A 26,198-nucleotide genomic window follows, 5' to 3' on the forward strand; every position below is an offset into this window, starting at 1 on the left:
AGATTTATTTAACTCATTAGTGACGGAATAAGCAGTATGGTAAAGCATGTTTAATGAGCATTTAAGGAAATTAGGTATTATATTAGAGCTCTGGTGAGGGGTGAGATACACACACACACACACACACACACACACACACAGGGATAGAGATAGAGAGATTTTACTATAAGGAACTGGCTCACAGGATTATGGAGGCTAATAAGTCCCAAGATCTTTAGCCAGCAAACTGGAGACCCAGAAGAGATGATGGTGTAGTTCCAGTCCCAGTTCAAAGGCGTGAGAACCAAAAAGCTGACAATGAAATTCCAGTCTGAAAGCCAGCAGGCTCAACACCCAGGAAGAGCTATTGTTTCAGTTTGAGTCTAAAATCAGGAAAAAGGACCAATGTCACAGTTCAAAGAACTGATCAGGGAGAAATTTTCTCTCACTTTTTTGAAGCTTTTATTTTTAAGTAATCTCTACAACTGCTACAGGGCTCAAACTCACAACCCTGAGATCAAGAGTTGCATGCTGACATCTTACAGGTGCAGAGATTATGACTTTGGTAGATGAGACTAACATGTTTGAAAGTGTAGGAAGAATGTTTATTCTTCATTCCAAGGGGGTAATTAACAATCAACTGTTAAAGAAACAGAGAATAGCAGAAGAAACAAATTAAAGAATTGAAACAGAAAAAATCCTACGTGGAGTGGAGTGTGAAAGAAGCTGAGGACAACATCTGGAAGATGCTGATGGCATGAAGGGGACAGCAGGAAGCCTCTAGCAGAAGCCTCCTTCCCCCTCCCTTTTCTGGCAAGGGCAGAGGGACCCATGTGGGGAAACATCCTCACTTCTGCCCTGATGGACTTTTTATTTGGATGATCTGGTAACACAATGTTTTCTGCTTCACCCTGGTCCCCTTTCAGATCCCAACTCTGTATTTTTTATCCTAGTTGTGCCTGAGACCCCTGCCCAGGACACTCTTCTACCCTGGGGGTGAATCACAAACTCCCAGGAGAGAGAAAATAGGAGCCAGGACAGATAGGAGAGCTCTGCTCAAGCCTACTGCCAAGTTATGCTGGTTAGAGCAATAAAGGGCATTTGTTCCCCTCCCCACCAAAAAAAGAAAGTCTCATGCTGTATGGACTGAGCCAGCCAGGTATCCCGAGAAATTTTCTCTTATTCAGTCCTATTGTTCTATTCAGGCCTTCAGCTGATTGGATGAGGTCCACCCACATTAGGAAGAGAATGTTATAGTGACATTGTTAAATGGGGTGCCTGTCTGGCTCAGTTGGTGGAGCATGTGACTCTTGATCTTAGGATGGTGAGTTCAAGCCCCACACTGGATACAGAGCCTACTTAAAAAAAAAGTAAGAAAGAATAACATTGTTAAGTTGATTGTGTCTACAGGATAATAACACCATAACCTTTTCTTTTTTTTCTAAGTTTATTTATTTATTTATTTTAGTCATCTCTACATTTAACATGGGGCTTGAACTCATGACCCTGAGATCAAGAGTCACATGCTCTTCCAACTGAACCAGCCAGGCGCCCTCATAACCTTTTCTACTAAATCCTTTGCATCATTACCAGACCAAAATCTATAAGTTAACATGTGACTTCACAGAATTTTATCCTTTAATCAATAATAGATAATGAGTTAAGCACAAGTATATTGCCTTGATAGTTCATCTTTGGCTAGCCTTGCCGCCTTTTCTTTGCAGCATTTCCAAGTTATGGAAATTGTTAACAAAACAATCCTTTATCTTACTTCTCTGCTGCTCTGCAGTGTCTCCTTTTTTATAAGATAAATGTTCATCACAAGTGTTCCTCATTGCTATAATTTTGTAATAAGTTTTGATATCTGGTAGTCCATGTCTTCCAACTTTAAGATTATAAGATTATATTAACTATTTTTGGCCATTACATTTCCATATAAAATTTTATTTATTTATTTATTTATTTATTTATTTATTTATTTTTTCAACGTTTATTTATTTTTGGGACAGAGAGAGACAGAGCACGAACGGGGGAGGGGCAGAGAGAGAGGGAGACACAGAACCGGAAACAGGCTCCAGGCTCTGAGCCATCAGCCCAGAGCCTGACGCGGGGCTCCAACTCCCGGACCGCGAGATCGTGACCTGGCTGAAGTCGGACGCTTAACCGACTGCGCCACCCAGGCGCCCCTAAAATTTTATTTTTTAATGATTAAAAAATTTTTTTGAAAGAGAGAGACCATGTGCAAGCATGAATGAGGGAGGGGCAGAGGAAGAGAGAATCCCAAGTAGGTTCTGTGCTGTCAGTGCTGAGCTGGATATGGGGCACAATCTCATGAACTGTGAGATCATAACCTGAGCCAAAACCAAAAGTTGGATGCTTAACTGACTGAGCCACCCAGTCGACCCTGAACATTTTTTTAAGTAAAAAATGTGGGGTCAAACTCATGACCCTGAGATCAAGAGTCATATGTTCTACTGACGGAGCCAGCCAGACCCCCCTCTGTATACATTTTAAGATCAGTTTATCAATTTTTATACACTCTCTCTCACACACAAACCTACCTTCTAGGATTTTCTTTAGGATTGTGTTAAAGCTAGAGATAAAACATTTAGGTTGCTTCTAGTTTTTTGCTGTTACTGATTAATGTTAACATTCCTTTATTTAATAAAGAGGTTGTGGGACTTTATGGGAATTTTTTCACTTTAGACCCAAAGGAAAAATAACAATTTGGTGACTCTAAGCACAATGATCTTTTAAAACAAAACATTGAGGAAGATTTTACTTTGCCCAGAGAAATTTCTGGGTCCACAATTAGAATATATATTTTAAGGCATCTCAATAGTTTTAACTTTTTACGTGCTGAATTTGAGGTACCAGTGTAATACTCAGGTAGAGAAATCTAGCAAATTATTGAACATATGGGTCTGAAGTTGATGACAACAATCTGAACTAAAGATACAGCTTTGGAATCTGTTGACATACATAGATAGCAAGTATCTGTGGGCAAGGTTAGAGTTTGTGAAGGAAAAAAGGGCTGTACGCAGAGACTTAGGGCTTTATTTCATATCTATATGAACTAGTATGAGGAGGAAAATGAGCCTAACCAACAGTAGATTAAGGAGGAAGGGGGCCCTAAATCATGTGTGTGTATGTGTTGCGGGTGGGGGCAGGCCTTGCTCTGTGCCATAGAGCTTTTCATGGTGTCTTGACCCCTGGACAGGGTTATGTTTGTTCTTTTCTTTTCTTTTTTTTTAAGTCTGCTTATTTTGAAAGAGAGAGAGAGAAAGTGCATGAGAGTGGGGGAGAGGCAAACAGAGGGAGAGAGAGAATCCCAAGCAGGCACCACTCTGTCAGCGCAAAGCCTGATGTGGGGCTCAAACCCACAAACCGTGAGATCATGACCTAAGCTGAAATCAAGAGTTGGATGCTTAACAACTGAGCCACCCAGGTGCCCCTGGTTTCTGTTAGTTTTGAGTTCCTTCTCTGTACCACATCCCTCACTAACCCATCACCTCCCAAACTTCTACTCCTTTTCCTAGACCTTTGTGTGTTTTGGCTCTTAGAATCAGAACTGTTCTCTTTTTGTCAGTAGGGCTGACTCCCTCTAGGTGCCTGGATTTGCCCATCTGTTCAGATTCATAAAGACAGGAATTGATCTCCAGCGACCCAGGGCCAGGTGAGAGAGCTCAGTATAGCAGCAGTGGGCCATGGGCAAGTCAGCTTCCAAGCTGTTTAATAATGAGGTCCTAAAGGCCCACAACAAGTACCAGAAGCAGCATGGTGTCCCCCTCAACTGAAGCTCTGCAAGAAGCTTGATTGGGAGGCTCAGCATTATTCAGAGGCCCTGGTCAGCCCAAGGATGCTCAAGTGCAGCTCAGAGTCCCATTGTGGCCAGTTCAGAGGTATATGCCTCCTGTGATCAGACAGGAAAAGAGATGGCTGATAGATGGTACAGTGAAATCAAGAACTACAACTTTCAGCAGCCTGACTTCACCTCCAGGACTAGACCCTTCATAGCCATGGTATGGAAGAATACAAAGAAGATGGGAGTGGGGAAGCCACCTGCAAGTGGTGGGTCTTCCTTCCTGGTGGCCTGATACTTCCTGGCAGGGAATGTCTTCAACTAGGCTTCCTGCCTCCAAAGAAGGAATTCATTAAATGTGATGGGAAGGTGACAGACGTCATGTGGATATGAAGTGCCTAGAAAAATAAAAACTCAGTGGTGTGTCTGTCCCTGTGGGTGTATGTGCTTGGTGTGTGTGTGATGCATGTGAGTGTCTCTTGCACATACACTTGGATATACAGTTCTATATGAACTTATTCTTATCAAAGGAAGGAGCATATAAAGCTTTTACTCTTATGGTTACCTAGACCATAATTATTTGGACATTTGGGGAAAAATAAATTTAAAAATTTTTGTTATTTAAAAAAATGTTTTTTAACGTTTATTTATTATCGAGAGACAGAGAGAGACAGAGCATGAGCATGGGAGGGGCAGAGAGAGGAGGAGACACAGAATCTGAAGCAGGCTCCAGGCTCTGCACTGTCAGCACAGAGCCAGATGTGGGGCTCAAACTCACAAACTGCGAGATCATGACTTGAGCGAAGTCGGATGTCCAACCTACTAAGCCACTCAGGCACCCCGTTTTTGTTATTTTTAAAGGAAATTTCTTTTGTGCATTTCTTATAATATCCATCTTTGGACTTTTTGTATTCTAAAAGTTTGTGATGCTTAGAAGTGAAGTTCAGAGCTGCCTCTGTTAATGTAAAATTGAAAATTGAAGCTTTAGCCAAGCATACAGCAGCCACCTTTAACTAAAAGGGAGTACCCTTTTTTGTAAGGACAATATATTGACAGGTCTTTGGAGCATTATTTGCTCCAAAACAAATTACTTTAGGGGTTCCTGGGTGGCTCAGTGAGTTGAGCGTCTGACTTCAGCTCAGGTTATGATCTTGTGCTTCACGAGTTCAAGTCCTGCGTCGGGCTCTGTGCTGACAGCTCAGAGCCTGGAGCCTGCTTTGGGTCTGTGTCTCCCTCTCTCTATACCCCTTCCCCACTCATGCTCTGTCTCTCTCTCTCAAAAATACATAAACATTTTTTTAGACTTTCCATTCAATTATTTTATTTTATTTTTTTTACTAGTGCGTGTTCATTTATTTTTTTTAATATAATTTATTGTCAAATTGGTTAACATACAATGTGTACAGTGTGCTCTTGGTTTTGAGGGTAGATTCCCATGATTCATTGCTTACATACAACACCCAGTGCTCATCCCAACAAGTGCCCTCCTCGCCCTCCTCAATGCCTATCACCCATTTCCACCCCCAGTTTGTTTTCTGTATTTAAGAGTCTCTTATGGTTTGCCTCCCTCCCTCTCTGTAACTATTTTTTTCCCGTCCTCTTCCCCCATGGTCTTCTGTTAAATTTCTCAAGTTCCACATATGAGTGAAAACATACGACATCTGTCTTTCTTTGACTGACTTATGTCACTTAGCATAATACCTTCCAGTTCCATCCATGTTGCTGCAAATGGCATGATTTCATTCTTTCTCATTGCCAAGTAGTATTCCATTGTATATGTAAACCACGTCTTCTTTATCCATTCATCAGTTGATGGAAATTTAGACCCCTTACATAATTTGGCTATTGTTGAAAGCGCTGCTATAAACAGTGGGGTACATGTGCCCCTATGAATCACCACCCCTATATCCTTTGGATATATTCCCAGTAGTGCTATTGCTGGGTTGTAGGGTAGTTCTATTTTTAATTTTTTGAGGAACCTCCACACTGTTTTCCAGAGTGGCTATACCAGTTTGCATTCCCACCAACAGTGCAAGAGGGTTCCCATTTCCCCACATCCTCACCAGCATCTGTTGTTTCTTGAGTTGTTAATTTTAGCCACTCTGACCAGTGTGAGGTAGTATCTCAGTGTGGTTTTGATTTGTATTTCCCTGGTGATGAATAATGTTTTCATGTGTCTGTTGGCCATCTGGATGTTCCTTTGGAAAAGTGTCTATTCATGTCTTCTGCCCATTTCTTCACTGGATTGTTTTTCAGGTGTTGAGTTTGATAAGTTTTTTATAGATTTTGGATGCCAACCCTTTATCTGATATGTCATTTGCGAATATCTTTTCCCATTCCATCGGTTGCCTTTTACTTTTGTTGATTGTTTCCTTTGCAGTGCAGAAGCTTTTTATCTTCATGAGGTCCCAATAGTTCATTTTTGCTTTTAATTCCCTTGCCTTTGGAGATGTGTCGAGCAAGAAATTGCTGCGGCTGAGGTCAAAGAGGTTGTTGCCTGGTTTCTCCTCTAGAATTTTGATGGTTTCCTGTCTCACATTTAGGTCTTTCATCCATTTTGAGTTTATTTTTGTGTATGGTGTAAGAAAGTGGTCCAGGTTCATTCTTCTGCATATTGCTGTCCAGTTCTCCCAGCACCATTTGCTAAAGAGACTTTTTTCCATTGGATACTCTTTCCTGCTTTGTCAAAGATTAGGTGGCCATACATTTGTGGGTCCAATTCTGGGTTCTCTATTTTATTGCATTGGTCTATGTGTCTGTTTTTGTGCCAATACCATACTGTCTTGATGATTACAGCTTTGTAGTAGAGGCTAAAGTCTGGGATTGTGATGCCTCCCGCTTTGGTTTTCTTCTTCAATACTACTTTGGCTATTCGGGGTCTTTTGTGGTTCCATACAAATTTCAGGATTGTTTGTTCTAGCTTTGAGAAGAATGCCTGTCAATTTTGATTGGGATTGCATTGCATATGTAGATTGCTTTGGGTAGTATTGACATTTTAACAATATTTATTCTTCCAATCCATGAGCATGGAATGTTTTTCCATTTCTTTGTGTCTTCTTCAATTTCTTTCATAAGTTTTCTATAGTTTGTATAGTTTCTCCCTCTATATAGTCTCTCTCTCTCTCTCTCTCTCTCTCTCTCTCTCTCTCTATATATATATATATATATATATATATATATATACACACATAGTTTTCAGCATATAGATCTTTTACATCTAAGCCTGGCTGGCTCAGTGGTTTGAGCATCTGACTTCAGCTCAGGTCAGGATCTCATGGTTCATGAGTTCGAGCCCGCGTTGGACGCTGTGCTGACAGCTCAGAGCCTGGAGCCTGCTTTTGATTCTGTGTCTGCCTCTCTCTCTGCCCCTCACCCACTCATGCTCTATCTCTGTCTCTGTCTCTCTTTCTCAAAAATAAATAACCATTTTTTAAAAAATAAAATAAAACAAAACAAGTTACTTTAAGATATGCATGCCTCATTTCCCAGAAGATAGGTTGCATATTGCAATAATGGAAAAGAACATTTAATATTTACAAATTAATTGTTAAAAGCCCTGCGTTTTGAGATAATGCTGACTTGCTTCGTATCTTTCAGTTAAATAATAGTGTCTCAAATGAAGTGGGAGAATTATAAGTGTACGTCATTAAAGAGACCTCAATTTTGCCTCAGGAGAGATTATAAGAGGCATGAGAATACCTGACATTTGCCTTGCTATCCTCTTCCCTGATTTGGAATTAGAGCCTGCAGAACCAGGCTACAAGCATACTGTTTTAGAGGTCTTTTGCCTCCAAACCACAGGCAACACCAATTTAGGACTCTGAACGGATCAGGCAGTTAAAGAACGCCCTTAGTGTTCCCTGGGACTCCCAGCTGCAAAGAAATGTTTGTAACAGCTGAAGAAATATGTCCAAAGAAAATAAATTTGGGACACTTGGGTGGCTCAGTCATTTGAGCTCCTGACTCTTGATTTCAGCTCAGGTCATAACCCCAGGGTCATGGAATGGAGCTCTGAGTTGGAGCTTGCTTAAGATTCTCTCTCTCAATCTCTCTCTTTCTCTCCCTCCTGCCCTTTCCCCCACTTGCGTCCTGTCTTTTTAAAAATAATAATAATAGGGGAGCCTGGGTGGCTCAGTCAGTTAGGCTTTGACTTAGGCTCAGGTCACGACCTCACTGATGGTGAGTTCAAGCCCCATATTGGGCTCTGTGCTGACAGCTCAGAGCCTGGAGCCTGCTTCCAATTCTGTGTCTCCCTCTCTCTCTGCCTCTCTCCCGCTCACATTCTGTCTCTTTCTCTCAAAAATAAACATTAAAACTTTTTTTTAAAAATAATAAATTAATAAATATTTTAAAAATGTGCATAGGACTGTTTGCCTTTTGGTGAGAACACTTGCCTGAATTGAAGACACTGGAAGTTTAAGGGTAAATTAAAATGATTTTCTTTATTTATAAAGGGCAAAGAGATCATTTATTCTCTCCCGTTGGAGTGTTTTCTTAGAGATGTGGTAAATCTGAATCATTATTCTCAACTTTAGTATAAAGATAAATCTCTATAGGGATTAAGCCTAGTCACCAGTTTTTACGATGTAGAGCTATCTCCAAGGTTGTGGACCAAATGACCTCTGCAAACAAGGATTTCTTTGGAGAGGTACAGAAGACTATTAAGAGGTGCAGCCCTTTGTCTCATTAGGGCTTTCTCGTGCTTTGTTCTTTCTAGTGTTTTGCTGTATACATTATGTAAGATTTTGTCCTAACTTTGAAATTATTTTCAGGCTACATTATATATATGTAATCTGTTAGTTCTTATTCAGTAATCAAGTATGTTCTTTTACTCCTCTATATTGGCAAGGAGGGGGCTTTTTGCTAGCAGGTTTGTTTTATTTCCCCCAACAAGAACAACACAATAGCCGATTTAAAAACAAAGCAAATGAGGGGTGCCTGGCTGGCTCAGTTGGTGCAGTAGGTGACCCTTGGTCTTGGAGTTGTGGTTCCAGCTCCACCTCGGGTGTAGAGATTACTTACAAAATAAAAAACAAAACAAAAAACCAAAGCAAATGATTTCGAGTAGTTTTCCTTAGCTCTTGATGCGTCCACAGTTACCAATACCATTCAGTTGTTGTTTATTTGACAAGTCAATGCTGAATTTGAAGTGACTGAAGAATTAGCCTCTATGAATAGTCTGCATGAAACAATTACAGGTAAAAATGTTTTCAAAGAAGTTGAGAAAACACTAATTTAGCACAACCTGAAAGGGAATCTGCTAAACTGTGTTATGACTGATAGTGGCAAAAATATATGTGGAGCAGAAAAAAGGCTTAGTTCAACAAATTTACAAGGTTTGTGAAAATGTAATGTGTTTAAAGTATATGGTTATTCATTGCAGAAAGTACTTTGTGGGAAATATGTAAATTTATCATGTGTTATAAAACTAGTAGTTTAACAGTTGACTTCATTCACTCTCATAAAATTAATCATATCATTTCTGTAGGGTTTTTTGTTTTTTTGTTTTGTCAGAAATAGAAGCTGAATATCTTGATTTGTCCCACTACACAGGTATTTGATGGCTTAGCATTGGTGCAGTTTTGTTATGATTTTCTGGGCAAAAATGGAACAGGGGTTCCCGGGCTGGCTCAGTCAGTAGAACATGTGACTCTTGATCTCGGGATTGTGAGTTTGAGCTGGGCATAGAGATTACTTAAAAACAAACAAACAAACAAACAAACAAACAAACAAACAAAACACCTTCATTGGGGTGTCTGGGTTGCACAGTCGGTTAAGTGTCTGACTCTTGATCTTGCTCAGGTCATGATCTCACAGTTCGTGATTTTGAGCCCCACATCGGCTCTGCACTGATGGCACGGAGCCTGCTTGGGATTCTGTCTCTCCTCTCTGCCTTGCGCTCTCTATCTCTCTGTCTCTCAAAATAAATAAACTTAAAAAAGTTTTAAAAAATTTCATTAAAAAATTGAGCAACTATCAAGAAGAGAATCTAATAGAATTTAAAAATGCTTTCCAGGCACTGAATATGCTCAATTGAATCACATGCTCGTTGACTGATATCAGTATTTGACAGTAGTTATCTGTGTGAAAAAACAGACGAGATACATAAAATCTCATTACAGATCACCATTAATAGTTGAACATTTGCAATTGATTCTGATACTTTGAACCCCAAGTAAACAAAATATATACTCCCCCAAATAATTTTATCATTCTCATTGGTAGACCTATAGTACCAAAAACTTGTATTCAATTATTGTTGGTTTATTTTGAATGTTACCAATTAAAAACTTGTAGAAATTTATTTTCTCTCCTTATACAAGTACCTATACAATAGCTTCAATTTTGCTGTTTTTTTTTTGTTTTTTTGTTGTTTTTTTTTTTGGCCTGAACTCTAAATATTTACTGTACGGTCCTTTATAGATGAAGTTTGCTGGTCTCTGCTCTAGATAGTGCCCAGTACTAAAATTGCAAGTACTAAAACTGTACACCCAGTAATTTCTTTTCCTTGTTTGCAAGTCTTGGATAATTTTTTCCAATAGAGAGAAACACGCATCCTTTCCCTCATGAAGGTTATATGTTTGCTAAGTTCCTCACACCCCAACTTATTAAGCATTTAAACAATTCTGAAACCTCCAGGTTACATGTGCAAACAACCCACTTCTTCCTCTTAACTATGATCATAGTACTATTCACAGTCTGTTTATCCCCAGACTGCATTCTTTGAAGGAATGTCTTGTTCCTCTTTGTACCTGTAGCACTATGTGTAGTACTTGGTGGATGCTCAATAAATTTTTCTTGAATGCATTAACACCTATATCTCTGGTATGGCCTTCTCTCCTGATGTTTATCCATTTGTATAAGATTACAGTGTTATTCATAAATATTAAGTAATTACTTGATAGTGATGAATAAACTGGTTTATTAGAGTTCATTGAATTGTTTGGCATTCTGATTTTCAGATTTCACTACTTAGATAATCCTGTACAAATCCTTGCACACATTATCTCCCATTCATTTGAATTATTTTCATGGAATATATTCCCACAGTGGAATTTTATTCATTTGACAGTATGAATATGCCAGGCTAGGGGCGCCTGGCTGACTCAGTCAGAAGAGCATGTGACTCTTGATCTCAGTATTGTGAGTTTGAGCCCCACGTTGGGTGTAGAGATTACTTAAAAATAAAATCTTTAAAAAAACAACCCCACCCCCAAATATGCCAGGCCAAGTCATGAATTTTAAGCATGGGAATAACATTTCTACTCTAGGTTTGCTGCTTTGGAATTTATAACTTCTCTGACTCTTCTGAGCTCCCGCTCATGAACTTTCACCTTATTCTTTCATGTTCCCTTTATTTATTTTTTAAAATATTTTATTTATTTTTGGGAGAGAGAACACAAGCAAGGGAGGAGCAGAGAGAGAAGGGGACAGAGGATCCAAAGCAGGCTCCATGCTGACAGCAGCAAGCCTGATGTGGTGCTCAAAGTCATGAACTGTGAAATCATGACCTGAGCCAAAGTCGGATGCTCAACCCACTGAGCTACCCAGGCGTCCCTCCATTCTGCCTTTATTTTATTTTATTTTTCCATTCTCCCTTTAAAACGTCCAGTTACCTCTATACAAATTGAAGATGAGTTCAGTTTGTGTTAGACTATTTTCCCTATTGCAATAGTATATTACTGATTGAATCTGTCCTAATCACTTGACTAGTGTCCAGGTTTTTTTTTTTCATCTTTGACAACAACCAAACCTTAAAACATTCTCATTCATGGATTCATTTATGTATTTGATTAGTCAAGAAATCTTTTTTGGACACCTTTACCAGGTGTGCTATGTGTTATGTGTTAGGGATAAAGACACAGAAAATACATCCTTTGCTGTTGAGAAGCTCTGTGTCTAAAGAAAGGATAGGTATGCAATTACTCTTCAATGAGATAAGATCTATACTGGAACACTATACAGGTGATTTGTTTATTTTCCTGTTTTCCCTCCCTGACCAGTCCTTTTCTGTCTCTTTTTCCTACTCCTTAAAAGTAGGTGTTCTCTATAAATGACCTTTGTTCCTTTCTCATTCTGTATAGTCTCCTGACAACCATAGGGTTCCAACTCTCAGATTCTTTGCAGCTTATTCCTAAATGCCAGTACAGATTCAATGTGTCCATTTCCTGATTTGTTCATGCAACTTACTCTCTGTATATGAAATACCCTTTCTTCCACATTTGCATGTTCAGGTTTATCCATGCTTTGAGATCCATCTCCTCCACATGCTACTTCTCTTGTGAAGCTTATCTTGATTCCTTCCACAGCTTCTGCTGAATTCCTCTACTATTTGAGGGGCAATATAGCATTATGGCTAACAGCTTCAGTTCTGGTGAAAGATGCAGCTGGGCTGCATTCCAGTTTTGCTTCATTTTCTTTATAAAAAATGGAGATTAAAGTAGTTACATTTTTATTGATTGAAATCTCTGTCTCTAGCTTGGACTGATTGCTTAGGGTTCAGTTCCACATCATCTAATGCATTTATTTGCAAGAATATACCACACAATCTCAAACTTAATGTACGTGTTCAAAAGGAAACATCTGTCCCCAGAACCTATGCATCCTTGATTTCCTATCTATCAGTAAAAACTGTAGCACCATCCTTCCAGTCAACCTGACTTTAAAACTCTCTCCCTTTCTCCCCCTGCCTTCTCATCCAATGGTTTGCTACTAAAGAAAGGATATTCTTTACTGTATTCATAGTCATTGTGTGCCAAATTCTATCACATTAGTTCCTTAACACTGAGAAGTGTTAAAGGGATTGTCCCTTTTCTTCCCCCTCAGTTCCATATTTACTGCCCTAGTTTAGTTCCTTATTCTTTCACAGACCTTTCCTATCACCTTATAAACTATTTAAGGATAGTAACTTTGTTAGGAATAGTAAACAAAGGATAGTGCTTTGTTTACTTTTTCCTTTCATTAAGACTGAGCTAAGAAACACTTAATAAATATTTGTTAATTTAGTTATTTATATTAAATTTCTCTATGGAGGCATTGGGAGACATTTCCCAAGGGATAAGGAACTTGCAGAAAGAGTAAACTTTTAATGACCTTGTTGAATAGCTTAAAGATAGTCATAAAGTTGGTAGAGGGAACCCCTGCATCAGGGTTCTTAACCAGTCCCCTTTTCTCTCCTGCCTGAGGCCTCCCAAAGAGGCAGCAACAATGCCAAACCTGGGTGTTTTGGTCTTACCCTCTTGAGATTCTTAGGTTCTCTTCACTACCTACTTTCCTTGATTCCTCTCACCTTCCCTCTCATTTACTGGATTTTAGAGTCTTAGCTCTCAGCTACCTGCCAGCTAAACACAAGTGTAAACTCCAAATACTGGAGAACTTTCAAGTACTGTACTTGGAAACACTAATGAAGACTGAGGCATGGAGGACTGGCTTTCTATCCCTGTTTGAGTTGCTTCTGAAGATACACTTACCTTGCTGATGAGTATAAATGGTCCTGGTCAAGTGTCTAGAGGGCAAGAAGACCTCATTGCCTTTTTCCTCTGAACTTTAAACTGGGAAACTGCGATGCCTCAGAGCTTTCATCACAACCTTTAGACAGTGACCCTTGCTCTGCTTACCTTCTCTTTACCTCCCAGCCACATTCCTCCCTTTGTATCCACAGCCTAAGTAATAACAAACATGTATTGGACATGCATCAGGTAATTTAAATGCAGTTCCTCATTTAAGCTTGGAAACTATCTTATAAAGTAGTTACTACCATGATTCTTTGGGAAATTGAGGCCATGTAGCTTGCCCAAGGTCACAAGTATCAGAACTAGGACTCAAATCTAGGTATGGTATGCAGATTTCTGAGATGGTTCCTCAAAGATGGCTGCCCCAATGAGGCAGCTCCTGGTGATGTTCATTTCCTTGTGTAATCTTCTTCCCTAAAATGTGACTTGCTTCTGATGAATAGAATACAGCAAAAACTAGGGGAAGTCACTTCTGTGATTATGTTAAAAAGACTGTAACTTCCATCTTGCTAGCAGACTCTATTGCTTTCTCAGTTTGAATGCTTCGATGAAGCAAGCATCCATCTTGTCTCAGACAAGGAACTGAGACAAGCCAATAGCCAATAAGGAACTGAGGCTTTCAGTTCAATAGCTGAAGAGAAATTGAGTCCTGCTAACAGTCACATGAATGAGCTTGATAGTGGATCCTGTTGCAATCAAGCTGGCGCTTTGCTAGCAGTCTGTAAAAAACCCTGAACCAGAGGATCCAATCTAGCCCTACTCAGATTCTTGACCCAGAAACTATAAGATAATAAATGTTTAAGCCATTACATTTTGGAGTAGTTTATTACATGACAATAGATAATACACCAGGTGGATCTGACTGGCTTCAAAGTTCATGCGCTTCACAATTTTATAAAGGACAGCTGGGCTAAATAGCTAGGTAGTTTAACCTCCAGCAGCAGCCCCGAGAATGCCCATTATTTTTATGGTCAGCATCTGTGTTGAGTGGGCTGGCTGAGTGCCCTGGTCAAAATCTTCCTCAGGATTATTATTCCAAATTTGGATGAGCACTGGGAAGATCAAGTCGTCTTCTTTAGGCTCTTGCTATAGCATTTGGAGGGTCACTTTCTCATAGCAACTTTTCCAGTGCGAAAAATCATCTGATAGGTTTGTTTTTGGAGGGCAAAGACCATGTTAGATTGACGGACACTCCCTGGGTCTAGCAGGCAGAATCCTATGGGACCAAGAGCTTGCAAATGCTGACACCCAAGCTGGGCTATTGAAACCTTAGAAAGCATGTCCTCTAATGGTGCTCAGCCCTGGCATCACATTAGAATCACCTGGGGAGCTTTTAAAAATAGTTTGAGACTTAGCCCAAACCAATTGAATCAGAACTGTGGCATGGAGGGGGTGTTGGATCTGTACATTATACTACGGGTCTTCATGTTTTCTGCTCTGGTCTTTTTCACTTACTCATATGTGCATATGTCATCTTACTAGAAGTCGTAGCTTAAAATGCCTATCTTCCCTCTATCCTTCATTCAGTAAATATTACGGACTGATTTCTATGTCCCAAGTACTATTATAGACATTGGAGATACAATAGCATGCAGGAAAAAAGGTCTAGGGGGGAGCCTGGGTGCCTCAGGTGGTTAAACGTCTAATTTTTTTTTTTTTAATTTTTTTTTTCAACGTTTATTTATTTTTGGGACAGAGAGAGACAGAGCATGAACGGGGGAGGGGCAGAGAGAGAGGGAGACACAGAATCGGAAACAGGCTCCAGGCTCTGAGCCATCAGCCCAGAGCCTGACGCGGGGCTCGAACTCCCGGACCGCGAGATCGTGACCTGGCTGAAGTCGGACGCTTAACCGACTGTGCCACCCAGGCGCCCCTAAACGTCTAATTCTTGATTTCGGCTCAGGCTATGATCTCACAGTTCGTGAGTTCCAGCCCCTTGTGGGGCTCTGTGCTGATGGTGAGGAGCCTGCTTGGGATTCTCTCTCTCTCCTCTCTCTGCCCCTGCCCTGCTTGTGCATTCTCTCTCAAAATAAACTTAAAAGGAAACAAGATCTAGATAAGAACTGACGTCTCCAAGGGGTGCCTGGGTGGCTTGGTTAAGCTTCCCATTCTTGGTTTTGGCTCAGGTCATGATCTCATGGTTGGTGGGTTGGAGCCCCAAATCTGGCTTGCTGCTGTCAGTGCAGAGCCCGCTTTGGCTCCTCTGCCCACCCCCCCCCCCCTCAAAAATAAATAAAACAAACAGAACTGAAGTCTCCAAACATTTTACTTTATGCTCAGTTATTTTCCTTTTTTTTTTTTCTGTAGTTGGTAAGTAAAACTTGCCCGTTGTACGATCTTGTTAAATTACCATAAGTAGGTGCTGGGTGCGCTCCAATGGATAGACTCTTTAAAGAAGTCCGATGAAAATTCTTCAATCAAAAGAATCTTGGGTGGGAGCTCTGTCCACGTGGGAGGAGCAGAGGGCTTCAGTTACCTCCTGACACAGGTGTGGGGAAGCCCCGCCCTCTCAGTTCCAAGCCTTATTAGAGGGAGGCGCTGTCTTCTTGCACGTAGGGAAAGAGGAAGGAAACCCCACCTCTTATGGGCTTATGGGAGGAGGGGTCGGCGGACTAGGCGTGAGTTGATTGGCTGAGAGGCGGAGCGCCACGGGTTGGCTCCTTCTAGGAGCTCTCCGGAATCCCGGTGGGGCGAAGGCGGGGTGGGAGAGAGTCCCGGTAGCTCCTGCCTCCTAGCGATGGCGCCGTGGTGCCGCGCCCAGTCTCCTGCCTGCTTGCCCGTACTCACAGCTATCGGGAGTGCGGTCAGACGTTGAGAATTGAAGCGGGTTCAAGGGAGCGGCGGGACGCTGCCTGCCACGGGGACCATGTGGAGAGGTCAGACCTGTGGGGCCGATTACGGGAACAGCCGCGGCACCTGCTGAGAGGAAAGAGGGAGCTGCCGGGTGCGGCGGCGACTTGCCAGCGCCTCGGCCATGTCGCTGCTCTGTGTGCGCGGTGAGTGTGTGGACTGTGGCAGGGTGGGAGGAAGACGCGGGCCGCCGAAGGGTCCCCGCAAGCTTCCAGTGGGCATTGCTGTACCACCTTTTCCAAACTTCACTTCTCGTCCGTGCCGCGGGGGTAGATTATGTTAACTCATTTATAAACATTTAAAGAGTTCTTTCCACTCTTTCTTATTTTTCCTCATTCTCACGTGAGGGACTGTTAACCTCTCCATTCCAGTGGCCATGTGACAGAGTTGTTGGCTGGCAGGCCCAGATCCTATTAAACAGTGACTGGCGCTCTTGTCTAGTGAGAGTGGACTAGCTAGGTGACCGCGAATAGTTGGTTCAAGAGTAGGCAGTCTCCCATTCTTTTTTTCCTTTTCCCTGCACCGTGAAACTAAAGGCGGCTTAGTAGCAGGTTCTTTTTATGGTTGTTTGAACGCAATGTGGTACAGCGGTCACATCCCTTCTTCTAGTGTATTTCTTCGCTTACACCCCTCTGTTGCTTGTCTCGTTCCCGGCTTCTTTGTAGTCTAGGCTAAGTTTATTCTCATATTCGACTTGGAAAGTTGTGTTGTCTTCTCTCCTTTTTGGAGCGAACATAAGACGTATGATTTATGTGTATATTCATTAGCTTTTATTACAGTAACTAAAGGGCCTTTATTGCTTTTTCACTGAGAACAGTTGGCCCCTCTAAGAAGGTATTTTAAGGCAAGAGCTTTGGGGTTTAAGATGAGGCAAGGTGCATGGATTAAGCTCCGTGAGGGTAGAGACTGTTTGTTACTGGTTTTTGTATTCCTGGTGCCTGATACAGAAGCTTAACGCTGGCTTTGAATAAATACATGCATGTGAGGACTGTGATTTTAGAGATTATCTCATCAGAAAAAACAGGGTTTGGATTACCCATTGAATTTGATCTTGGAAAATTCAAGTTATGGCCTATCATAATGGTGTTGAACAAGATAGGATAAGGTGGCTTGATGGTGAGAGGGAGAATTTATCTACAAGGGCATTTTCCTGGTACTGTTCACTAGATAGAGTTCATATTTCTTTTGGCTCAGTGGATTAGAAGCATTGTTATTTGTGATTTCCCTGATAGGTGTTTCCCTCAGCTACTGGCAAAGGGAACTGTTTTGCTCTGTTCTCTTCCTCTGTTTTTGTTAAATCTGCATTAACCCAAAACGGATTTGGCTATTTCCAGGGATTACGAGACAATTTTTTTTCTTCATGGTTGATTTTTCATTAATGAGAATTTTGCTTTGCTTTTAGTAAGACGTTTTCTCTCAGCAGCTGGGAATCTATTTATTCCTTTAGATCCCTGCTGTTGAGTAGCAGGATTTGGGAGAGGTTGGGTTTTGCAATGTCCCTTGGACAGTTAAAATCCCTACTGCCATACCTTATTACAATGCTAGTCTTTATGAAAGATACTTTAGGCATGAACACTATTAAACCAGAAATTCCTATTTAATTGAATTTAAATAACTTCAGAGAAGGAGCTGCTGCTATTTTCATTTGTTCTAATATGGGTCAACTTTCATTGTCTAGAAATTCTGCTATTTAGCTAACCTCTTTTTTTTCATGTTATATTAGTGGAATCTCTCTTCTTTTGAACCTGAGGGATTGGAGGCCAGCAGGTCATTGTTTTTTGAATGAAGATCTTGAAGATTATTAATTACTGAAACAAGTAGCTACTTTGTAGAGAAGTATTCATATTAAATGGTAAAGTATTCGTTCTGGGGAAACTTACAGAAATGGATCAAAATAAATCTTTCTAAAATGATATTCCTTGTGTTATATTTTGGCAGATAGGAATGTTGTTCATATTATGAGATAAGCCTGTGTAATGATATTGTATAACTCAATTTCAGTTCATCTTGGAGTAGAATTGAATTAGAGATTTTTTCCCTGTAGTCAAAGTTCAAACAGTTGTAAAAACTGATGTAGAAATTGGCAAACTGGTATTTAATTATCCCCAGACATCTAAAGAAGTCAGTTTCTTGATCTAACTCATTAATCATTCCTTATTGCCTACAGGTTAAGGGCTCTCCTTTTTGGCCCTATATTCTTGCTTATCCTTATGCAGATACTTAGCTCTAGCACTAACTTTGCTCATTCCTGTTCTGCATTTGTACCCCCAAAAATATTCTTTTTGAATTTTCTGCTTATCAAAAATGTATTATTCCTTTCTCGACTTAGAGTCTACCTTTTTGTTGTTGTTGAAAACTTCCTAAGTTCCTGTCCACCGTGGTCTTTTTCTCCTTTACACTCTTTAACCTCTGAACTCCTTTAAACATAAATCATTTGTGGTATGAACAGTACCACTAATTTGACAATGAATTGTATACTGCCTGGCAACTAGTCTTATACTGTTTATGGTGACCCAGACAAAGAAGGTAATGAGAGTGGTCAGATCAGATCTGGAATTTTGTGTTCATTTGGAGTATTTGATTCTAAGAGGCACATTGAGAAACTAGAATTTCTTTATAGGAAAGTGATTAGAATGATGAAGGGTATAGAAACAATTTGAGGAATTGAGAGATTTAGTTTTGAGACGATTAAAGAGGGAGATGAAGATAATAAAAATTGTTTAAAAAACTTAATTCCAGAGGACAGAACTGGGACAGCTGGGCCAGTGATTGAAAATTATAAGAAGCTAGATTTTAGTGTAATGTAAGGAAGAACGTTAACAATTAGAGTTGTTCTTTTTTTTTTTTTTTTTTTTGATGTTTTCATTTATTTTTGAGACAGAGAGAGACAGAGCATGAGCAGGGGAGGGGCAAGGAGAGAGGGAGACACAGAATCTGAAGCAGGCTCCAGGCTCTGAGCTGTCAGCACAGAGCCCGACGTGGGGCTCAAACTCACAGACTGCGAGATCATGACCTTGCTGAAGTTGAACACTCAACCGACTGAGCCACCCAGGTGCCCCAACAATTAGAGTTGTTCTTGAAGGCAATGGACTACTTAGGATTTTTTTTTTTTTTTTTTGACTTAGGATAATTTAAGTAGAAATTGAGTGGTAAGGGTGTTCTAAAAGAGATGTCGACATTGGGTGGGTGGTTAAACTTGATAAATTTTTTTTTTAATTTTTTTAATATTTTTACTTATTTTTGAGACAGAGAGAGACAGAGCATGAGTGGGGAAGGGGCAGAGAGAGAGGGAGACACAGAATCTGAAGCAGGCTCGAGGCTCTGAGCTGTCAGCACAGAGCCCGACGCGGGGCTCGAACTCACAGACTGTGAGATCGTGACCTGAGCTGAAGTCGGATGCTTAACGAACTGAGCCACCCAGGCGCCCCAGGACTTGATAAATTTTAAGAAAACATCCTTTCATAGAGTTCACTTAGTTCTTCCTTAAAAATTTGGCACAACTTCCTCATAATACTGCCATCTCTTTGCTTCCTTAGGGGTTAGTACCACATGAGCAACTCCAGTAAGCTAAATCAAGGATTTTCTTTAACTTTTGGCATCTAGGTGTTCATGATAGGTTTTCCAAACAAATGATATTCATTTTAAGAATGAAGTCTTTCCATATTTCTTTGTAATTGCCACAATATTTATAATTGAGCTATGAATCCTCCTCCCTCATTTGAGCCAGAAGTTACACTTGTTAAATCAAAAACAAAAAAATAGTTTTGGGGATATAAAAAGCAATATGTGCTAATGCTTTTTTTTTTTTTTTTTTTTTTTTTAATTATTTTTAAGTAATCTATATGCCCAGTGTGGGGCTTGAACTCAGTACCCTGAGATCAGGAATCATATGCTCTTCTGACAGAATCAGCCAGGTGCCCCAATACATTGTTAATTATAGAAAATTGGGAAAGTCGAGTGGGTGGCTCAGTCAGTTGAGTAAGTTTGGTTCAGGTCAAGATCTCACAGTTCCTGGGTTCAAACCCTGTGTTGACCTTTGCCATGACAGTGTGGAGGCTACTTCAGATTCTCTCTCTCTCTCTCTCTCTCTCTCTCTCTCTCTCTCTCTCTCCCTCTCTCCCTCCACCTTCCCTGCTTGTGCTCTCTCTCAAAAATAAACATTAAAAGAAAACCCAATAAAACGTTAAAAAAAAGAAAATTGGGAAAATGCAAGAAAGTATAAAAAGGAAAACAAAAATCATCATATTCCTACCACTACCATTATTCCATTAACTTTTTTTTCATTGCTTTCGTTTTTTTTTTTATTGTAATGGTGGTATATATGCATGATAAATTGAAACAGTTTAGGATGTGAAATGAAAGTAAAAAGTTCTCCACTTTGCTAGTCCTTGTTCTCTTATAGGTAACTACTCTTTACTGTTTCTTGAATATCCTAGAAATTTTCATTACATATGACTATATACAATCTACAACTGAATTATACAATACTCCCCTCTTTAAAAAACTTAATTTTCCTATCACCTTCTATGAATCTAAATCATTCTTTTTTAAAAAATTTTTTTAATGTTTATTTCTTTTTGAGAGAGACAGAGCATGAGCAGGGGAGGGGCAGAGAGAGGAGACAGAATCCGAAGCATCCTCCAGGCTCTGAGCTGTCAGCACAGAGCCTGACATGGGGCTCAAACCCACAAGGCGTGAGATCATGACCTGTCAGATGCTTAACCAACTGAGCCACCCAGGTGCCCCTAAATCATTCTTTTTAATAGCTACAGAGTATTCCATTTTTTTAAAGTTTATTTTATTTTAGAAGAGAGTGAGCACATGGCAGGGGTGCTCATGACCTGAGCCAAAATCAAGAGTTGGACGCTTAACTGAATGAGTCACCCAGGCACCCTGAGTATTCCATTTTATAAGCATATATAATTCAACCAATTTCATATTGATGGATGTAATTTTTTTTTTTCATTTTGCTACTATAACAGTGCTACCAGGAACATCCTTGTATGTGGTTTTGTTATATTTGGAGATCTCCTATCAGCTTTCCTCCTGGACTTTGTGTGTGATTTGCTCACTGCTGTTTTCTTGGTATAATGACACTCAGCTGGACCCATTAGCAAATCATATGCCTCATCATCTCAGATCAGCATCTTCTATGAGAGGCAGGTCTTTACCAATAGGTAATATTTTATGCCTACCAGTAAGACCAAAGACCTCAGCTTTTAAGTTTGACCTGTGATTTCATGTACTTGTCTTTTTTTTTTTTTTTTAATCTTTTTTGTACCATTTATTTTTTGAGAGAGGCACGAGTGAGGAGCAGTGGGAGAGAGAATCCAAGGGGGGGAGCGGGGGGAGGGAGAAAGGAGAGAGAGAAAGGAAGGAAGGAAAAGGGAAGAAAGGAAGGAAAGGAAAGAAAGGAAGGAAAGAAAATATGAAAATATCCCTCCCGTGTTTTACCCAAGGCGGGGCTCTCTTGCTTGTCAACCATGAGATCATGATCTGAGCCAAAGTCAGATGCTTAATGACTGAGCCACCCAGGTGACCTTCTTTGTACTATTTTAAAATTATCTTCCATATTGATACATGCACCCAATGTTTATATCAGTGCTATCTGTAATAGCCAAACTATGGAAACAGCCCAAGTGTCCATTGATCAATGAATGGATAAAGAGATGTGGAGATATATAATATGGAATATTGGCCACAAAAAAAGAACGAAATCTTGCCATTTGAAATGATGTGAATGGAGCTAGAGAGCATTAAAGTAAGCAAAATCCTAGAAAGACCAATACCATATGATTTCACTCATGGAATTTAAGAAACAAATGAGCGAAGGGGGGGAAAAGAGAGGCAAACCAAGAAATAGACTCTTTAAAAATAATTTTTTTTTAATGTTTATTTATGTGAGAGACAGAGCATGAATGGGTGAGGGTCAGAGAGAGTGGGAGACACAGAATCTGAAGCAGGCTCCAGGCTCCGAGCTGTCAGCACAGAGCCTGACTCGGGGCTCGAACTCACAAACTGCGAGGTCATGACCTGAGCCGAAGTGTGACGCTCAACCGACTGAGCCACCCAGGCTCCCCAAGAAACAGACTGTTAACTATAGAGAACAAACTAATGGTTACCAGAGAATTGGGTTGAGGGATGGGTTAAATAGGTGGTGGGGATTTAGGATACACTTGTTGTGATGAGTACCGGGTGATGTATGGAAGTGTTGAATCACTATATTGTATACCTGAAACTAATATTACACTGTAAATGAACTAGAATTTAAATAAAAAAAAATACACTTCCAGAAGTATTTTTGCAAAAACATTTTGTTTTGCATATTAAACATGAATTACTTGTGTTTTAAAAACAGAACAGGGGGAGCCTGGGTGGCTCAGTTTGTTTAGCATCCTACTCTTGATTTCGGCTCAGGTCATGCATGATCCCAGGGTTGTGGGATCGAGCCCTGCGTCAGGCTCTGTGTTGAGCTTGGAGCCTGCTTAAGTTTCTCTCTCTCCCTATGTCCCTCTCCCCTGCTTGCACATGCTCTCTCTCAAATAATAAAATCAGTCAGAACAAAATAATACCACTAGTGATGAGAAGTATACCAAGTCTGTTACATTGGCTCACCCTTAGAAAAGCTTATATTTAAGGGCACCTGGGTGGCTCAGTTGGTTAAGCGTCCGACTTCAGCTCAGTTCAGGATCTTGCTGTCTGTGAGTTCAGGCCCCGCATCTGGCTCTGTGCTGACAGCTCAGAACCTGGAGCCTGTTTCAGATTCTGTGTCTCCCTCTCTCTCTTCCCCTCCCCAACTCACGCTCTGTCTCTGAAAAAATGAATAAACCTTAAAAATTAAAAAAAAAACTTATTTATCATCACTGATTACCTAGTTGACTGAAAGAATAATACTGGGAAACTCTTAGTGAATTCTGATGGACATTCAGGACAATATTGATTGTAGGTCAATTTTAGGCTGTGGGGGACCTTAGATATATTTTGGTTTACTGCAACTGTGGAAAGTAGAAATAGTAATGATTTTAGAATTTTTAGGTATAAGAGCAGATTGGTCAAGTATTTTCTTTACACCTTATTTTTTCCCCTAACATTGTCATCTCCCTCAGCTAACTCCTTGCTGCCGGGTTTCCATCACACCATGGTTTGAGTAGTCTCTGCCCTTAAAAGCAGAATTGCTGCTGGGTTCCTTTCATTTAGCTATGGCATCAGGAAATTAATAGTGTCTTGTCTGAGCCAGGCAGCAGTAAAAGGGCGAAGGACCAATGTCCTCTGCCACGGATAGCTGTTGTCATAAATTGTTCTTGTCCTTAAAAGCAGTATGTTCTGTAATTTCTTAGTTTCTAAAAGTGGGGTTTCTGGAAGTTGTACTTTGGGCCAGTGAATTGGATTTTGCCTGTGCTATGTATTTTAGACTTTGCCATGTGAATTTGTTTAAAGTTTGGGCTATCTGTCATTAGTAAATATTTGTTGACTACCTTCTCTCTGCCTGTTTATGATGCATATCTATATAGTAGATAAGAGTCCTAGGAATCTAAATAGGTTTTTTGTTTTGTTTTTGTTTTTTAAGTTATTGAGAGAGTGTGAGTGGGACAAGGGGCAGAGAGGGAGAGAATCTTAAGCACTGACAGTGCAGAGCCTGATGTGGCGCTCAAACTTAACAAATCTCGAGATCATGCTCTGAGCCAAAGTTGGACGCTTAACCGACTGAGCCACCCAGGAGCCCCAGAATCTAGATAGGTTTTAAAATCTCTCCTTTCTTCTCTCTTCCTGTAAGCTGCCTGAGGTGATCTCTGAAAATGGTTCGCTGTTCCCTTGACCCAGAAAACCCTACAAAATCATGCAAATCAGGAGGTTCAAATCTTCATGTTCACTTTAAGAACGCAAATGAAACTGCCCAGGCCATCAAGGGTATGCATATCAGAAAAGCCACCAAGTACCTGAAAGATAGAACTTTACTGAAGCAACGTGTGCTGGTCCATGGCTACAATGGTGGAATTGGTAGGTGTGCCCAGGCCAAACAGTGGGGCTGGACACAGCGTTGGTGGCCCAAAAAAAGTACTGAATTTTTATTGCACATGCTTAAACATGCAGAGAGTAATGCTGAACTTAAGGATTAGGTGTAGATTCTCTGATCATTGAGCACATCCAGTGAACAAAGCCTCAAGAGATGCAGAATTTGTAGAGATCATGGTTGGATTAAACTCATACATGAGCTCTCCCTGCCACATTGAGATGATCCTTAAGAAGAGTAGATTGTTCCTAAAGCGGAAGAGGAGATTGTGCAGAAGAAAAAGCTATCCCTGAAGAAACAAAAACTTAGGGTGGTAGTAAATCAGCATAAAATAAATGCAAATAAAAGTTAAAAACAAACAAACACACACACACACACACACACACACACACACACACACAACCCCAAACCCAAGATCTCCTTTCTTAGGTAAACCCAGAATTTATTAGGACTATTAGGTCTGATTTAGGATAAGCAGAATAAGTTCTTACTGGAGTGGGGAGATACTGCACTAGTTTTTCTAACTTTTTTTTTTTTTACATTGATTTATTTCTGAGAAACAGAGTGAGACAAAGTGTGAACTGGGGAGGGGCAGAGAGAGAAGGAGACACGGAATCTGAAGCAGGCTCCAGGCTTTGAGCAAGTGGTCAGCACAGAGCCTGATGCAGGGCTCGAACCCACAAACTGTGAGATCTTGACCTGTGCCGAAGTCGGACGCTCAACTGACTGAGTCACCCAGGCGCCTCTAGTTTTTCTAACTTTTAAAGTAAGATTCTTTAAGTTTGGGGAATGTTTTATATAGTCCTGTTGACTGTCATTATTAAAGGTCAGGGAAGATTTGCTCTTTATATATTAAAACTTTTTTGATTTGTAGCATATGTACAGAAAAGTACAAAAATCTTAGGTGTGTGGCTCACTGAATTATCACAAAGTGAACACATACACATGACCATTACTGTGGTCAAGAGAGAGAACACTAATACCTCAGATGCCCTTCTTAGTGTTCCTGTCAATCATTACTTCCTCTCACCTTCCCAAAGCTAACATTATCTGACTGCAACAGCAGAGTAGTTTAGCTTGGTATTTTTAATTTTTATTTAAAACACTTTTTTTAATGTTTATTTATATGAGAATGTGTGCTTGTGCGCGTGAGTGGGGGAGGGGCAGAGAGAGAGAGAGAGAGAGACAGAAGTAGGCTTCAGGCTCTGACCTGTCAGCGCAGAGCCCAACTAGGAGCTTGAACTCCCGAGTTGTGATATCATGACCTGAGCTGTGGGCTGAAGTAGGATGCCCAACCGACTGAGCCACCTAGGGGCTCCTATTTTTATTATTTTTAAAAATGTTTATTTTATTTTTGAGAGAGAGGGGCAGAGATGGTGGGGGGGCGGGGGTGCGTAGAGGATCTGAAGTGGGGTCTGTGCTGACAGCAGACAGCCTGATGCTGGGCGTGAACTTAGGAACCATGAGATTGACCTGAGCCAAAGTTGGATGCTTAACAGACTGAGCCACCTAGGCGTGGCGGTATATATATATTTTTTAATAAACTTCATTTAATTTATTTTGTTTGAGAGAAAGAGGGCACAGGTGAGGGAGGGGCAGAGAGAGAATCCCATGAGGAGCAAAGAGAGAGAAAGCAGGGCACGAGCTCACCAACAGTGAGCTCATGCCCTGAGCCAAAGTCAGATGCTTAACTGACTGAGCTACCCAGGGCACCCTAAACTTCATTTTTAAAAATATTTAATTTATTTTTGAGAGAGCATGAACTGAGGAGAGGGGCAGAGGGAGAGAGAGAGAATCTTAGGCAGGCTCCATGCGTAGTGCAGAGCCTAACTTAGGGCTCTATTCTACAACCTTGGCATCATGACCTGAGCTGAAATCAAGAGTAGGACACTCAACTGACCGAATCACTCCAGGCACCCCTATTTTCATTTAATTTTTTAAATTTATTTTTGAGAGAGAAAGAGAGAGAGGGACAGCATGAGGAAGGGAGGGGCAGAGAGAGAGGGAGACAAAGAGTCTGAAGCAGGCTCCATTGCTCTGAGCT

General features: G+C 40.6%; 1 protein-coding gene and 1 pseudogene across 17 annotated transcripts in view; both read left to right on the forward strand.

Moving 5' to 3' along the window:
• The window catches only part of UNC13B (unc-13 homolog B), a 252,510-nt gene that overhangs the window by 3,641 nt on the left and 222,671 nt on the right, over positions 1-26,198 (forward strand). For 4 of the 17 annotated variants that reach the window (XM_045470015.1, XM_045470017.1, XM_045470016.1 and 1 more), the window contains exon 1: positions 15,964-16,289. The exons of 3 other annotated variants lie outside the window; for them this stretch is intronic. In XM_045470015.1, the coding sequence (XP_045325971.1) occupies positions 16,268-16,289 (22 nt within the window). In that variant the 5' untranslated portion in view covers positions 15,964-16,267. Of the gene's footprint in view, positions 1-15,927; positions 16,290-26,198 lie in introns of those variants that run through there. 10 more of the 17 variants (XM_045470006.1, XM_045470008.1, XM_045470005.1 and 7 more) reach the window with 6 other exon arrangements.
• Positions 3,347-4,464, forward strand: LOC123593702 (annotated as a pseudogene).

This window comes from Leopardus geoffroyi, chromosome D4, assembly GCF_018350155.1.
Source record: "Leopardus geoffroyi isolate Oge1 chromosome D4, O.geoffroyi_Oge1_pat1.0, whole genome shotgun sequence".
NCBI lineage: Eukaryota > Metazoa > Chordata > Mammalia > Carnivora > Felidae > Leopardus > Leopardus geoffroyi.